This window comes from Benincasa hispida, chromosome 2 (genome assembly GCF_027475165.1).
Source record: "Benincasa hispida cultivar pf3 chromosome 2, pf3_genome.v1.1, whole genome shotgun sequence".
Lineage (NCBI taxonomy): Eukaryota > Viridiplantae > Streptophyta > Magnoliopsida > Cucurbitales > Cucurbitaceae > Benincasa > Benincasa hispida.
Window position 1 is genome coordinate 32,156,455 of NC_143479.1, and position 15,925 is coordinate 32,172,379.

General features: G+C 27.8%; 1 protein-coding gene across 4 annotated transcripts; it reads left to right on the forward strand.

Annotated features, from left to right (window-relative positions):
- The first annotated feature begins 214 nt into the window (after positions 1–214).
- LOC120069412 (low-specificity L-threonine aldolase 1-like) lies at positions 215–15,108 on the forward strand. Of its 4 annotated transcripts, none has more exons than XM_090310837.1 (11): positions 215–615; positions 3,570–3,632; positions 4,166–4,627; positions 7,490–7,601; positions 7,712–7,762; positions 7,908–7,979; positions 9,318–9,450; positions 9,531–9,589; positions 13,126–13,226; positions 14,055–14,121; positions 14,916–15,108. In XM_090310837.1, exons 3-11 carry the CDS (start codon positions 4,185–4,187, stop codon positions 14,952–14,954), a joined length of 1,077 nt encoding a protein of 358 aa, XP_090166963.1. In that variant the 5' UTR covers positions 215–615; positions 3,570–3,632; positions 4,166–4,184; the 3' UTR covers positions 14,955–15,108. The 4 variants fall into 4 exon arrangements, with proteins under 4 accessions (XP_090166963.1, XP_090166965.1, XP_038877077.2 ...); XM_039021149.2 differs by lacking the exon at positions 215–615 and adding an exon at positions 3,195–3,463; XM_090310839.1 differs by lacking the exons at positions 9,318–9,450; positions 9,531–9,589 and having other exon boundaries at positions 371–615.
- Positions 15,109–15,925: the final 817 nt, after the last annotated feature.

Genomic DNA, 15,925 nt, shown 5'->3' on the forward strand with positions numbered 1-15,925 from the left:
TGAAACTTCTAATCTGTAGGTCCACGAGGTCCCCTTGTTAGCTCACTAAAGGAAAAGATGAATGATTTGAATTATTCGAATCCATTGATGGATATTAATGAGATTAACTTGATATGGTTAATTATATATCTGATCTATAATTAAGAGAAAAATATTTGAATAGGATTCAAATATTGAATTCTTATAAATTAGATTCATAAAGACTTAATTAATTAATTTTGAGAGTTGGAAACAAATAAGCATATTATGTTTATTAATTAATTAAATATATATTAAATTAGATTTAATATAGTTATTTAATTAAATTAACCCTAAGGGTATTTTTTAGAAAGCGAGAAGGTCTTCCATATAAATTCATCATTATACCCAAATTAGAAAAAGTGAATTCATTTTGGTGAAATGAAACCCTAGCCTAGAAATTAACCCCCTCTCAAAAAATTTTATTCTCTATATTTTCCATTCTTCTTCCTCAACCAAGGTGTGAGAGACCACTCTTCTCCCCTTGGTTCCTAGAGAATAACGAGGTCTCACTTACGGTGGTGTCTATTGTTCGTTGGAGAATCTTTCCGGAAAAGACTACGAAGAAATCGTGAAGAGATTTGGGATTTGATGAAGGTATGTCATATTCTTCTTCCCTTTTCTTCTCTCTCCTAAGCATGTTGATCTGAATATTTATCCATTGTCCATTTTTGTTGCTACTGTATTTTGTTTCATTTAAAACAAAAATTGAAATGCAAGACGGTCACACGTTTCTACTCGAGATTCGATCCCTTCACCAAGAAGTTCACAACTTCCTAGATTTCATGAAGTTTATAACTTTATCCCTTACCTCAAACTTCAAGGACAAAAAGTGTAATTTATTCTAATAGTTGATGAAATTTATTATTCTATATTTGATGACCAAAACTTATCAAGTTTTAAATCAATTGTCTAAATATTTGATAATTCACATCTTTTAATAGACTAAATTTTCATTTCAATCCATGATATTTCTATTTTTATTGAAAGATATGAATTAAGGTAAAAATTTTAGTAAAAATTAATTTTCATTTCCAAATTTATAATCTATAATATAACATAATAAAGGATGATTTGACTTTAAATATGTGTATTAACGTGCTTAAAAAAAATTAAAGTCACCTAAGCTGTTGAAGTGGGTACCGAATGATAAAGACAAAAAGTGATCACAAATTTATAAAATGGATGAAAGTTAACGACAATAAGAATACAAAGAGAATATAAAAAGAATATGAAGAGAGGAGAAAACAGAGAAACTGTGTAATTATTATTCAACTTTGAATCAATGTGTTTTACAAATCATCTCTACCATCTCTGTTTATACAATTATAAAGCATAGTGGTTACAAGATCTACCATAAATAACATTTCTAACACATGAAAAAAATTACGAGCTCAAAGAGGATGAATGAATATGTCAAAGTAAGCTTAACTAAGTGGTATTGGTACTTAATCTGACTTAATAGGTCGGAAGTTCAATCTCCTGCCTCATAATTATTGTATTAAAAAAACAGAGGATGAATGAATATGAATACATAACCTACTGTAGTTATGGGCAATATCAAAATTATTGTTTTTAAAAGTTCAAAATTAAGGCTTATTTAATAACTATTTTTTATAACTTATGCTCGTGTTCTCCCAATTTTCCTATTATGATGTGACTTATCTTAATGAAACCATACTTAAATCTCTAGTCAATTCTAAAAACAAAAAAACATTTTTGAAAACTATGTATTATTTTTAGTTTTCAAAACCTGACTTGGTAAACATAAATAGAAAGTGGATAACAAAACCAAAAATTTAGGGTAAAAATAATATTTATAAGTTTCATTTTCAAAAGCAGAAAACAAAAACTCAAATAGTTATCAAACAAAACTTAGAATAAACAATTTTGAAATTAGACTGACTAGCTGAAAACTTTTTTTTTTAGTATATAGATGTGGAGAGATCAAAACTTCTAACCTCTTGATCACTGATGATATGTATCTTGACTAGTTGATGATCCTCATATTTAAGAGCTAAAAGCAAAATTTAGAACATTAATAATAGGTTAAATTACCAATTTGATCCTTATAGATTAGAAAAAGGTAGAATTTAGTCCCTACGATTTTAAAAGTTATAATTTAGTAGTTCTTATATTTTGATAAGACTTCATAAATAGTTTCCTATAATTTGATAAAAACTTCATAAATAGTCAAGAAAATTTTATCAATTTAAATTATAGAGACTAACTTCTAATTATTATAAGGATTGAGTTCCAAATTTTTTCAAATCATATGACCAAATTTGTAATTAAACTTTAAAAGGCATTAATTAGTCACTAATTAATGCAATAAACTAGGAAGCTGGTTCCTTATCTGAGCTTAATATATATAAGATGATTCGAAAGAATAAAATAACAAAAATAAAAAGTTGAAACTACACCACCAATGGATATGAATTGAAACATCAGATATATATTCTTTATTCTTTGATAGTATACTCAAAATCACCACTTTTCCTTTTTTTCTTTCTTTAAAAAAAAAGCCAAAAGCACTTTAAACGAAGGAGTATCTAAGGTATAAAATAATTAATGTCGATGGAAATATCAAAGTCTTAATTTTACGGAAATCTCAATAGAAATATCAATCTCGATGAATATTTTTGAAATTTTTCTAAAAACAAAAAATTTAAAGAAATTAAGGTCCTGTTTTCTAACTATTTTTTTTTTGTTTTGAAAATTAAGACTATAAACACTACTTTAACCTCCAAATTTCTTCTTTTGTTATCCATTTTTACCAATGGTTCAAAAAACTAAGTCAAAATTTGAAAACTAAAAAAAGTAGCTTTTAAAAAGTTGTTTTTGTTTTTGGAATTTGACTAAACATTTAATCATCGTACATAAGAAATATGCAAATTATTGTAAGAAATGGAGAGGAAATAAGTTTAATTTCCAAAAACCAAAACAAAAAATGAAATTGTTACCAAATGAGGCCTAAATTAGTAAATAAACCTTTCATTATTTTCAAATCACTAAACATATCTATTAGTTATATGATTTATATTAGTGCCATTTTGATATTTATCTTGTGTTTCATGAAACTTTTTTACAAGATAATAGAAATATCGATTCACCTCTTGTATTGATATCGAATCTATAAAAATATAAAAATATCGATATATCGATAGAAATTTAATACGATAGAACTACTCAATATCCCATTTGTTGTGAGAAACTTGATGCCTTTGATTTGGGGAACCTTCTGATCAAAGAGAGATAATTTTCATTTCCATTTTGCTTTTAAAAGTATTTTTTTCCTTCCACGTTCTTCTTATTTTTGAGACAAAAATAAAAAAAATAAAAAATAAATAAGTACATGATAATGACTCTTCTTGTCTTATCTTGCTATAAATTTCCTTTTATTTTTATGCAACTCTAGCCAATCGTGGGTTCAACTATATCTAAGGTGATCAAAATTAATTTCATATTTTTCTTTCGAGGAATTTTTGTTATATATATACAAATTTCTATTGAATAGAAATGTAAAGCTTCGAGTATTTGTGTTCTTGCAGTGTTTGAAATACTTCTAGAGAAGCTATCTACTGATTTTTTGGGATTTATCTTCCATTTCAAGAGTAAGGAATCACTAATTTTTCTTGTAATTTTAGATGTTGGTAATTAATTCCAATTTCCATTTAGGAAATAAATTATTTTATTTTATTTTTTCATTTTTGAGAGTTCAAAGAGGTAGGTGATTTGAACTCGATCTCTTAGAAAAAATTAGTTTTGAGTTAAAAAAAAATTGTTTTCTTCTTATATATATAAGAAATGATAAACAACGGCATGAGTTATACTTTTGAAAATTAGAAACGAAAGATTAATGTTAATTTGATAGTTTTCTTGTTTCTTGATTTTAGTTTAAAAAAGAAAAGAATACGTTTCGTAATTGTTTTTTTTTCTTTTTCAAACACCTTTTTGATGATCTTAACTGCCAAATAAAAGATTCTACGTTTTTCCGTTTATCTTAGATCATTATTTTACACAACCATTTTGTGACTTCTACTACGCTACAAGAGGTTAATACTCCTCATACGAAAAGCTAACATGTTTGGTATAATGATTCTTTTAGTGGCTAACTATGATCGTTCTTTTAAAAAATTATCTCTAGAGTATAGTAGTCGATAAAAATGGTGGATAGGAAGGTGGATCTACGGTCCGACACGGTGACAAAACCGACCGAGACAATGCAAGCTGCAATGGCAATTGCGGAGGTAGACGATGATGTGTTGGGAAATGACCCAATTGCCCTCAAGTTAGAAGAAGAGATGGCAAAGATAATGGGGAAAGAAGGAGGGTTGTTTGTTCCCTCAGGCACAATGGGGAATCTTATAAGTGTTCTTGTACACTGTGACATTAGAGGGAGTGAAGTGATTCTTGGAGACAATTCTCATATTCACATATTGGAAAATGGAGGCATTGCAACCATTGGAGGAGTCCATTCAAGAACGGTGAAGAACAAAGATGATGGAACAATGGATATTGATTTGGTTGAAGCTGCCATTAGAAATCCAAAGGGCGAACTCTTCTTCCCAACAACAAGGCTCATTTGTTTAGAAAACACACATGCAAAGTAAGTATTACTATATTTAATTTTACAATTATTTTTCTATTTTTTATTCAAGTTTGGTAACCCTTTGCTTTTCATTTTTTTTTTTTAATTAAGCTTACGTCCTCTCAATTTAATTAAAAGAATTGAGTTCTTAGTCAAAATTAAATATATATATATATATATATATATATATTTCTAGAAATTATGGACTTTTTTTTGTGACCATTTGGTTTTTGCCTTTTAGTTTTTGAAAATTAAGCCTATGAGCATCTTTTTTACCTCTAAGTTTCTTATTTTGTTATTTTAGAAATTTGTTTTTAATTTTTGAATTTGGCTAAGAATTCAACTCTTTTACCTAAAAAAATCGGAACTCATTGCCCAAAATCTTAGGGTTGACAATGTGCCGAATAGGAACTTTCATTGACCTACTTAACTGAGTAGTTAGAGTCTTCTATACGACATCGGGGCACATGGTAAGAAATTGAGAGAAAATATGCTTAATTTTCAAAAATAAAAAATAAAAAATCAAATGATTACCAAACGAGGTCTACTTTTTTAGCTCTCAAACTTGACTTGGTTTTTGAAAATATTGGTAAAAAGTGGATATAGATAAAACAATTTAAAAATGAAATAAGTATTTGCATATTTAATTTGTAAAGATTAAAAAAAAAAAGTCAAATAGTTATCAAATGGGACTTAATTTTTAGTTGTGGTTGGTCCAATTTTGCATCCTAATAAGTCCCTCTAGTCATTATAGTTTAATATTTATTGTAAAATGTATGTGGATTGTTTATTTATAGATAATATGATAGGTAAATTTTAGACGAATAAAATAGAGGTAATAGTTCTTTTTTTTTTTTTTTTAATAACATTAAAAACAAGTTTTGGTCCTTGAATTTTTACAAAAGTTACAATTTAGTTTCTAAACTTTGGTCTGTAATGATTTAGACGTCCTTAAACTTTTAATTTTACAACAATTTAATCATTGAATTTTAGTATGAAACAATAATTTAGTTCTTATTCTTTAAAATTTGTAACAATTTTACTCTACTATGAGACTTAGTGTTAAGATTTGTTGGGATTTATTGCATAGGTTGATGAATAAATTAATTAGGGACCCAATATGTTTATTATATGCTACAAAGTCTACATCCTTAAATTATTAAAAATTGATAGTTAATTTTAATAGAAGATCTTATGATATGGATTAAGTTATTATAAATTTTAAATTATAGAAGCTAAGTTGTAACATACTAAAATTTAAAGACTAAATTGTTACATGTTTGAAAAGGAGTAAATTGTTACAAATCAAAGTTGAGGGATTAAATTGTATCATATTAATGAATATCTAGGGACTAACACTTTTTGAACCTAAAATATTTTAGAAATGCAAATATTAAGTTTTCTTTTCAAATATAGGAAGATAAACCAAAATATTTACAAATATAGCAAAAATTTATCGTCTATCTGCGATTGACCACAATAGACTATTATCTATTTCTATCTGTATGACGATAGATACAGATAGTAATTTATCGCGATCTATCATAGTCTATCACAGATAGACTATGATATTTTGTTTCTATTTGTAAATATTTTCAACAGTTTGGTCGTTTAGAATAATTTCTCAAATATATATTAAACTAATTACAACGTTAATTGGAAAAGATCTGGTAGATAGATAATGGAAAATGTTTAAAGATTTATTATAATTTAAAATAAACAACATTGAAGAAATATACACAAATGTAAACCGTGAGCAGACTGAACTTATAATTTAATAAAAATTATATTTACAAGACCTTGACATCAACATATTTTTATTATTACTATTATAGTTATTTTTTAATTATCTAATTCATATCTTGTCCGTCTAATTATGTTCGAGCTGAGTGATAGATATTTATCTGTTAATTACTTGAAATTAAGTCAATTTGTTTCTTATATACCAGTTAGAGACTACGTGTCATACAAGTGGTTAAAACTCTAATATAAATTTTGAAACAGATATACTTTTAGTTGAATTTAAAAGGTAAATATTTGACATGAAATTTAAAAGTAATTAAAAAGATAATAACTAAGATTATATATACATTTTATTTTATTAATTTATAATGAATATTAAATGTGTTGGATACAAAACCTAATTTCATAAGGTAAATTATAAATGGTTAAAAGAAATATATAATTCTTTAGTAAATATGGGACATGAAGTTTAAAAGTAATTAAAAAGATGAAGTAAAATATTTTTATTTCTATTTTTAAATGGACTTTAGTTAGAGTAGATTATAAATAACTTTAATAATGATATACATTTATCTTTTTTTTTTTATATATGAAACGTTGTTGTATCTTCTAAAACATTGTGGAATTTTATAAATTTGATAACAGTGTTTTAATTTTATGTAGAAGATCAAAGAAAAAAAATGTAAAAAAAAGGTAATTATTATTATTTCGAGAATGATTTGTATTTGTTAAATGATACGTATATAATATGCCTTTAAATTTCAATTTACTTATTTTTTTATTAATGAAAAAAAGAGAAAATAAAACAAAGAGGATCTATAAAGGAAAAACGAACAAAATAGTAAGAAGAGGATCCAAAAAGTATGAGAGAATATATTGACTAATAGGAATACTTGGAAGTCTAATGTCAAAAAAGGGAGTATTGTAAAATTAAATAGAGAAAGAAAAAAACATGAAAAGTAGGTCCAAAACATCCTTAAAGAGATTGATTTATGAGAACTAAAATAAATATTTTAAAAATATTTGGGATAAAGTAAGTACTTAAAGATTTTCGCTGTTGGTTTTTTTTTTTTTTTTTTACTTTTACGTATCGTAAGATATACTTCATGATTAAAAACTAACTATGATTAAATGCAGCACCGGTGGAAAATGCCTTTCAGTAGAATATACTGATGAAGTTGGAGAGTTAGCTAAGAAGCATAACCTCAAACTTCATATTGATGGAGCTCGTATTTTCAATGCTTCAATCGTGAGTATTATTTATAAATAATCTTTTTCCGAGACTTGATTTTTGGACTTTTTAAATAACATCCTACCAAAAAGATTTTCTTACGTTAAAAAAAATATTTTTTTTTTCAGGCACTTGGTGTTCCAGTTGATCGATTGGTACAAGCAGCTGACTCAGTATCAGTATGTTTATATACATTGTGCTCTAAAACGTTTCTCTATCCTTATTACTTTCATTTAATAATTTGTTTTTATTAAATAACCATTGAGGAAATTCAACCTTCACAAAAAAACAACATTATATCAAGCTTTGATGTTGGCTCATTAGGTATGTCTATCAAAAGGTTTGGGTGCACCTGTTGGATCAGTTATTGTGGGTTCCAAAGACTTTATTGCCAAGGTAGTGGTTTTATTTTTTTTTTGGGTCATATTTATGGTATGTATGAGAATGTGTTTGAATTGGTATTTTTAAATTAAAATTTCAATATAACCCATTTTAGGAATTTTGAAGCTCTCTTGAAGATAGTTTGGTAGCCTAGGTTATTATATATTTGGAATTACTTCCTTCCATTGAGAAATGAAATCTAATCCAAGCTAAAATGACAATCGTGAAATATGTTTAGAAAGTAAAAATGAGTTTGGATGAATTTTGAAAATAAATTAATTAACTTTTTCCTATAAATTTCTATGGAAAGGGGGCAAAAAAGTTATATATGAACTGGTTTCACTTAAAGCACTTAAAATTTTTTTGAGTGTTTTTTTCAAAAGCATTTCTTTTAATAGGTCACCATTAATCATGCAATTTTGGGTAAATCACTCATGACATTTGTATCAAGGTAGGTTATAAACTTCAAAGTTGATCAATCAAGTCTCCAACATTTAGAAAATACTCGATTTTGATTCTTCAATTAATAGAAATAATCGATTACTAATGAAGAAATTGACTTTTTTTAAGCAAATAATCTCTCCCTCCCCTCACCTTCCCTTTCCTCCTCTCTATCTCAACCGGTGCCTCATCACTCTCCTTCCCTTCACTCCGATGTGGGCGACAACACTAATGTTACGCCCCTCCTTTACATATCTTCTTCTTTCTCTCTCCATTTTTTCTTCTTCTTCTTGTTCTTGGTCCATCAATAACTCAAGTCATGTATGAGAGAGAGAGTATCTTTTGTTGTTCCAAATCTAGATGACAAACAACTATTTCTTGGATAATGATTAGATGCAGCCTAGGCTGCGGCTATACCTAATCTAATGCTCCTAAACAAAGTCATTACTATTGGATGCCAGCGAGATTGTACAAAAGATAGATGTAACCAGACTTTTTCCTCATTCATTTATTTCTCATATGCATTGTATACTAGAGACATGAGAAGAGGAAGAAGAGATCCAATTATCACCGTCAGAATGGAGGGAAGGGGATGAAGTAGAGCACAAGTTGGGAAGGTAAAGGAGAAAGATTAGAGAGAGTGAAAGCTTTTTTTTAATAAAAATAAAATTTTATTTTGTTTTTAAAATATGACATCAAACACATTCGTTAGTAATTAACGACTTTTATTAATTAAGAGGCCAAAATCGAGCATTTTTTAATTGTCGGAAATTTGATTGTTCAACTTTAAAATCTAAAGAATCAAAACATATAATTTAACCAATCATCGATTCAACTTACCTTTTAAGTATTTTCCACCTTTTAAAACCACCCTCTTTTGCAAATATTTTGAAATTTTGTGTTTAATAATAGGCAAAAAGGGTTAGGAAAACATTGGGTGGTGGAATGAGGCAAATTGGCATCCTTTGTGCAGCTGGACTTGTTGCTTTAAAAGAGAATGTTCATAAACTTGAAGCTGATCATGACAAAGCCAAACAACTAGCTAGTAATTAAGCATCACACTCTACTCTTAATTCTTATCAACATTTTCAATTATTATTCACCTTTTTTTCTTTTTCAATATAGGCGGATTACACCAAATCAAAGGATTAAAGGTAGATCCAAAATCAGTTGAGACAAACATTGTGAGTATCTTAAAACATAATTAGAATTCTTAGTGATTTATTATGTTTGTGTTTGAGTATATTAGTCTGCTTTTAGTTTTAATTATACATTAGAGTATTTTCAAATATAAAAAAATGAACCAAAATAGTAGTCTATCGTAGTTTATTACGGCTATTATAGATAGACTGTGATATTTGCAGTTTTATCATTTAACATAAATTTTCTTGAAATTATGCTCAGAGATCTTAAAAATAGTTTTTAAAAGTTTATGTGTATACTTAGCTTTTGTTTTGCTATATTAATTGTATTTTGTAAGAGTCAATCAGGTAGATTAAAATTGTAATACCCCTAAATTTTAACTCCAAATGAGGGAACATTACAAAATTAGGCTTTAGCTATCTCCAATAACGATGATATTTTAGAAAAAAACTTTTGGTAGTATAACAATATGAACATAAACACTACAATTTCAAAACACTTGAAAACAAAACTAAGGGCCTATTTGATAGCCAATTCAAATTTTGTTTGATGTTTTCAGATTTACTAATTTTATCGAATATGTATTTGGTTGGTAATCTGAATTCTATTTTGTAAAACAGTTTGTGGATTATGCGATCCAATGCAAATTCTTAAAATAACATTTTTATGTTAACTACATATCTAGATTTTGAATTCAAATTAAAATGTAGAAATATATGAAAAAATATAAAATAAAAAATAAAAAGAATATAGCATATCATGTTATAAGTTCAATTATTTTTGTAAAATTAAAATATGTATTATATAATATATATTATATCCAATTATAAATTAATTACTATACAATTTTTTTAACGTAAAGCAAGTTCATAAATTAATTAGTGATAATTTATATTTAACCTAATATTAAGTGAATAATTATAATTAGTTTTATGGTTTATAAATATATTATCAAATACATTTTGAAAATTTTGTTTAAATTGATTTTTAATTTCTGAATCGATTACCAATGACATATCTTAAAATAAAATATACAATTTTGTTTTCTTTGAATTTCTTGTTTTCAAAATTATGTTTTTAAACCCTAATATTCTCAAACCCTTTCCAAACAAATCCGACATAACTTTTCCGAAACGAAACAAAGTCATTACTCAAACAAACAAGAAAAGAACAACTAAAGCCTATTACAAACCCTAACTTAATCTTTGTCAATCTCCCTCTTCAGGATCACTAAAGTCTTAATACTCATTAACATCTACAAAAACTAGTGAGGGGTCAGTACACAAGTTGTGTACTAGTTACTAGCCCACACCTAAAGAGCAACCAAACAACATATAAGCAACCATTTCAAAACATACAATCGAAGTAAATATCAATTACATCATGTTAAACTCATGAGTTAACTTAAAACCTCTCAAGTTTGCTAAACACTCAAGTTTAATACTCACAAACTAGTTAAGCGAATCCCTTGAGACAAGTTGACCTCAACTAATTGTGTCCAATGCCACTGACAGTTCACGTTGACCCCAAATGACTTTATCCAGAGCCATCAATGTTCTCCGTTGATTCTATTGACTTCATCTAGGACCACCAATAGTTTATATCGGCCTTAACAAATTTCTCTAGGGTTACCAACCTCTCTGTCAACCCTAACTGATTTTATCCAAGGTCATTAACTTCTCCGTCTGCCCCAATTGGCTTCACCAAGAACCATCGGCGTTCTCAAGAATTTTAATACTTTTCATTCAAAACTCAGTATTTACCCTAACTAAATTAACCATGGTCATCGATGCTGCTCTAAAACATGTTTTATGCTAAAACTACATAAAAATACATTAAACATACATATCTTCAACACCTCAACAAACATACTTACGTTCATAGAGCCACATAATAGAATCTCAATATGTTATTCATTACAAAATCAATACAACAAGCATCGAGGCGTGCTCAACCATAGTAAAACATAACATATTTTCAAGATAACATAAGTCCACTTGATTGGAATTGGAATTGGAATGAGGCATTATCATAGTTTTTGTTAACGTGAGCTATTGGAAACTTCAAGTTGTTTCCTATACTCCTATTTTCTATTAGTATTACTAGCTTCTTTTACTTTAGAATGCTTTGGGGTTTCTTCATATCGTTTTGATCATACTTTCTTTTGATATTTTAGATTATCTTTTCTTAAGCCAATAAAAAGCGATCTACATTATTTGTCTTTAATGTGACCTCCAACATTTGCTTAATCAATGGTTCTTGCTTAGAAAACATATTTTCTATGTCAATAAGAGAAGGTTGAACTACTACCCAACCTTGAATAATAGCAATAAGACTTTTATATTTAGTTTTTAAGTCCATGAATAATAATTCTCCTTATTCTCAATTTTGAAATAGTAGTAGTAGGATCTAGTTATGAGATTTCATGACACAAATTTTTTACCTCATGGAGTATTGATTGATAGTCTTCTCTCTTTGAGACACTGATAATAGCTCATTTTTTAGAAACTACAACCTCTAATTACTTTTCTTTGAGAAAATTGGGAAAAACGTGTTCCATGTGCTACCTTTGGTATCTCCATTGTATGGATGTGATCCAACATTTTTTTTTATCAATTGTAATTTTAATTGCAAACATGGCCTAAATTACCCCGATATTCTATTTCCTAAAAGCAGTAGCATCTTTAGGTAGCTTGGCTTTAGTGCCTCCCACAATATCCCGTGAGTCTTGGTCTTAGAGATATGATTTCTTGTATTTGGATCATGTTTTGTAGTTTTGAGTATTGAGTTTCTTGATTCCTCAACAACTTAAAGGTCTTCCATCATCTTGAGTGATGGATGCACTTCGTAAGTAGTTGTATCCTAAATAACGAGCTTTAGAGTCCCAGACTACATACGATCTTTAAAAGCATCACCATAGCAAGTTATGCTAGTTTGACTATCAAATTAACATCAAAGGAGGAGAGACAATCACTTAAAAGAAATAAACTTTTGTTAAGGAGATGTAATTATGTACAATTTTGAGAGAAGACTTTTTCGTTTTCTCAACAATCACTCGCTTGCCTTTCCACACTCCTATGTTTGTCCAACTTTTCTTAGCTTTGCTCTTTTTCTTTCTTTCTTTCTTTGCTCGATTTATAAATGAAGACGTAACTCCCTCTTATAGGCATGAGATCTTTCTAATCCAAGCAAAAGGATCTTTCTAAGTTCTTTTTAAATTCTACAAATATTCTAGATCTATGAATTATCCTTATCTTTAGAAATTCTCTATAATTCTTTGGATCATAAAAAGATGTTAGCATGTTTCTAAAACATTTCTTTTGAGATACTTTTTATAATCTTCTAGAATAAATCTACTAATATCTACATATAAGTAATTTATTTAGATATTTTAAGAAATTTCTAAAAAGTTAGTGATATCTACCACTTTAAAATTTACTAAGAATTAAATTTAAAACTTTTTAAACCATCATTTTCATTATTGAATATTTATGTATTGCATACTTTTCATTTCTTGTGGGTTTTATTTTGATCTAAAACTTGAATGTATTTATGGATTTATTTGTTTTATGATCAGATATTCTTTGAAATAGAAGACGATTACGGAATCTCAATGGAAACATTATGTAAAAGCTTGGAAGAACGTGGCATTTTTATGATGCTAGAAAGCCAAATAAGGTATATCTTAAAATTAAAATATATATATATTACATTATATTTTCCATTATATTCGTATAGTCAATTTGTGATTACTTTATTAGCTTTTAGGAAAAAAAAATATTTTTAAATTTTTTTCCGAAGCATTTTCCATCCAATATATTTATTGAAAGCTTTTAGGAAAAATGTTTTGATTCGAAAATATTTAAAATAACTTTTGAAAGCATAAAAGTTATAACAAAATGTCAAAGTTATTTACTATCCACACTTTTCGCTAAATTGTATCTAATCAATATTTTTATATGCTAAATTGTCATTTTTTTTAAAGAAAAAAAAAGATTTTATGCTTTGGAAATTTTGGAAGAATATTTTATTTTATTTTATTTCTCATACATAACTTAGAAATTTCTTATATTTTCTATAAAAAAAATAAAGTAATTTTTTTTTGTTATTTTAAAATTTGAGAGAACAACAAAAAAAATTGCCAAAATAACACAATTTTTTTCTGTCTTTTTGAAACCAAGTGTACATGAAAAGTTGAAATTTTTAGTTAAGAAAAGTCATATGCTTATCTAAAATTAAAAAAAAAAATTAAAAAATAATTCTATTGGGCATCAACAATGAGTAAGTTCGAATAACTTTTGAAATAATGAAATGTTTTAATTAATTAAAAAATAAATTTTGGAAGTGCTTTTAAAAATGGGTCCTAACCTATCACATTTGTTGTTGAATATTATATGTCTATAAAGATGGTAGGTTTGAATCTAATCCATATATTTATGAAGTAATATTATATAAAATGAAATGGATTTATTTATTTATTTATTTATTAAACAAGTTTAATTGCAGGGCTAGAATTGTTCTTCATCATCAGATTTCAACAAGTGATGTGCAATACACTTTATCTTGCTTTCAGGTGATCTTCTCATTACTGATTTTTGATAAAATGAAAAAGAGTTTTAATACATCTCTACACTTCAAAAATGTCGAAGGCGTCCATAAATTTTCAATTATATGTCTAATACATCTATACTATATTCAACACTTTTAATTAACAAATCTAATCGACATATATGCTTGCATTTCGTGTCTAAATAATATGACATTAAACTTTCAATTTTTTGAACGAGCTGTCTTTGAATTCAAAACATGCTTAATAGATCGATAATCTATTAGGAACAAAATTAAATTAGACATAAAATCGGAAGTTTATAAATTTATTAGACAACTTTTTAATTAATTTAGGAACATATTCGATATTGAGTTGAAAGTTGGAAATTTATCAATTTTTTGAAGTTCATATAAAAACTATGGCAAATTGCAAAAATCACCTATAAAATATAATGGTAGTTACAATCATACTCTTAAACTTTCAATTTTAAAATTTGAAACCACAAATTGATATAAATGTTATGGTAAGCTTGAGGGTATGAAATGTAATATTTGTATAAGTTTAAGAGTTCAATATTTATCATTTGTGGGTCCAATTTCTACAATTATTATAAGTTTGGGATCCAATTTAACATTTGTGGAAGTTTAGGAATCTAATTTCTATAATTAGAAGTTTGAGGGTATAATTATAACTACAAGCATATTTCAGCCGTTTTTTTTACAATTTACCCTAAAAAGTAACCATAAGTTTTCACACACTCCTCCAATTCTTCTTTAAACTCACAACTGACAGAAACCCTTTCACTTTGGCTTTTGCAGCAAACTCTCAATGGAATTAAAGTTGAAAATGGCAACTAATCAACAACTAACTTTATGTGTCTCTGTCTCTAATAAACAGAGTGGAATTTACCAACTTTGGCTTATGCTAAATATGCCCTTTTCTTTTCTTGTTGTATTAACACATTTCTAATCCCTATGTTGGGTTGTAATAATATTATGTTTCTCTCTTTCACCTTTTTTTTTTGTTAATATTTATGTAGTCCCAACTTTTTTTTGGCGTTGGTAATTTCGTAACTTAATGGTAAGTTAACGGAGTTATTATTTGTCGTCTATTGCGGATCTAAAGCATTGTATCGTAGAAACCACTGCCTTAAATGCAATTTCGGCACGACCTCGATGCGAATCGATCATACCAGTTGCTTTCCAAAGTTAACACAACACCCACCTCAAATGTGTACTTGTCGGAAGGAGAGATAGAATCGATGAGAGAAAAATATTCGCTCAAAATCAAAGAATCAGAGAAAGAAGATGAATATTCAAACACTGCGTTTTGGAGGAAAAATCATTTCATTTTTTTTTTTTTAGAATAGGTGATATTATTATACAACAACAAGAGGGGTCCCTTAGCTCGGGATCAAGGCATCATAGCAACAAAGCACAAGCAAAAGTAGGACTCGACCAAAACAAAACCAAAACAAATGCAAACAACACCATCCACCTGGGAGAAAAACAGAGAAAAGGAAACAAAACCCCACAACCTGGGGCCAATAGCAAAACAAAGAACATCGATAAGTACAAAAAGTGGAAAAACATCCATGAACGCACTAGATAAGACCAAGAAGATCAACCTGCCAGGAAGCAGTACGAGCACGAACCGTAGAGATCATAAGGTGAAACAGGGCAGACATCGTCCTCGGTCTACCCCATGAAGCCGGCGATTACGCTCCTGTCAAATGATGTAGATGGAAGCACACCAGAAGACACGGAACAGCTTACTACACACCCTTACCTGACCCCACTCGGCACAACCAACTCAACTCGATATCCCA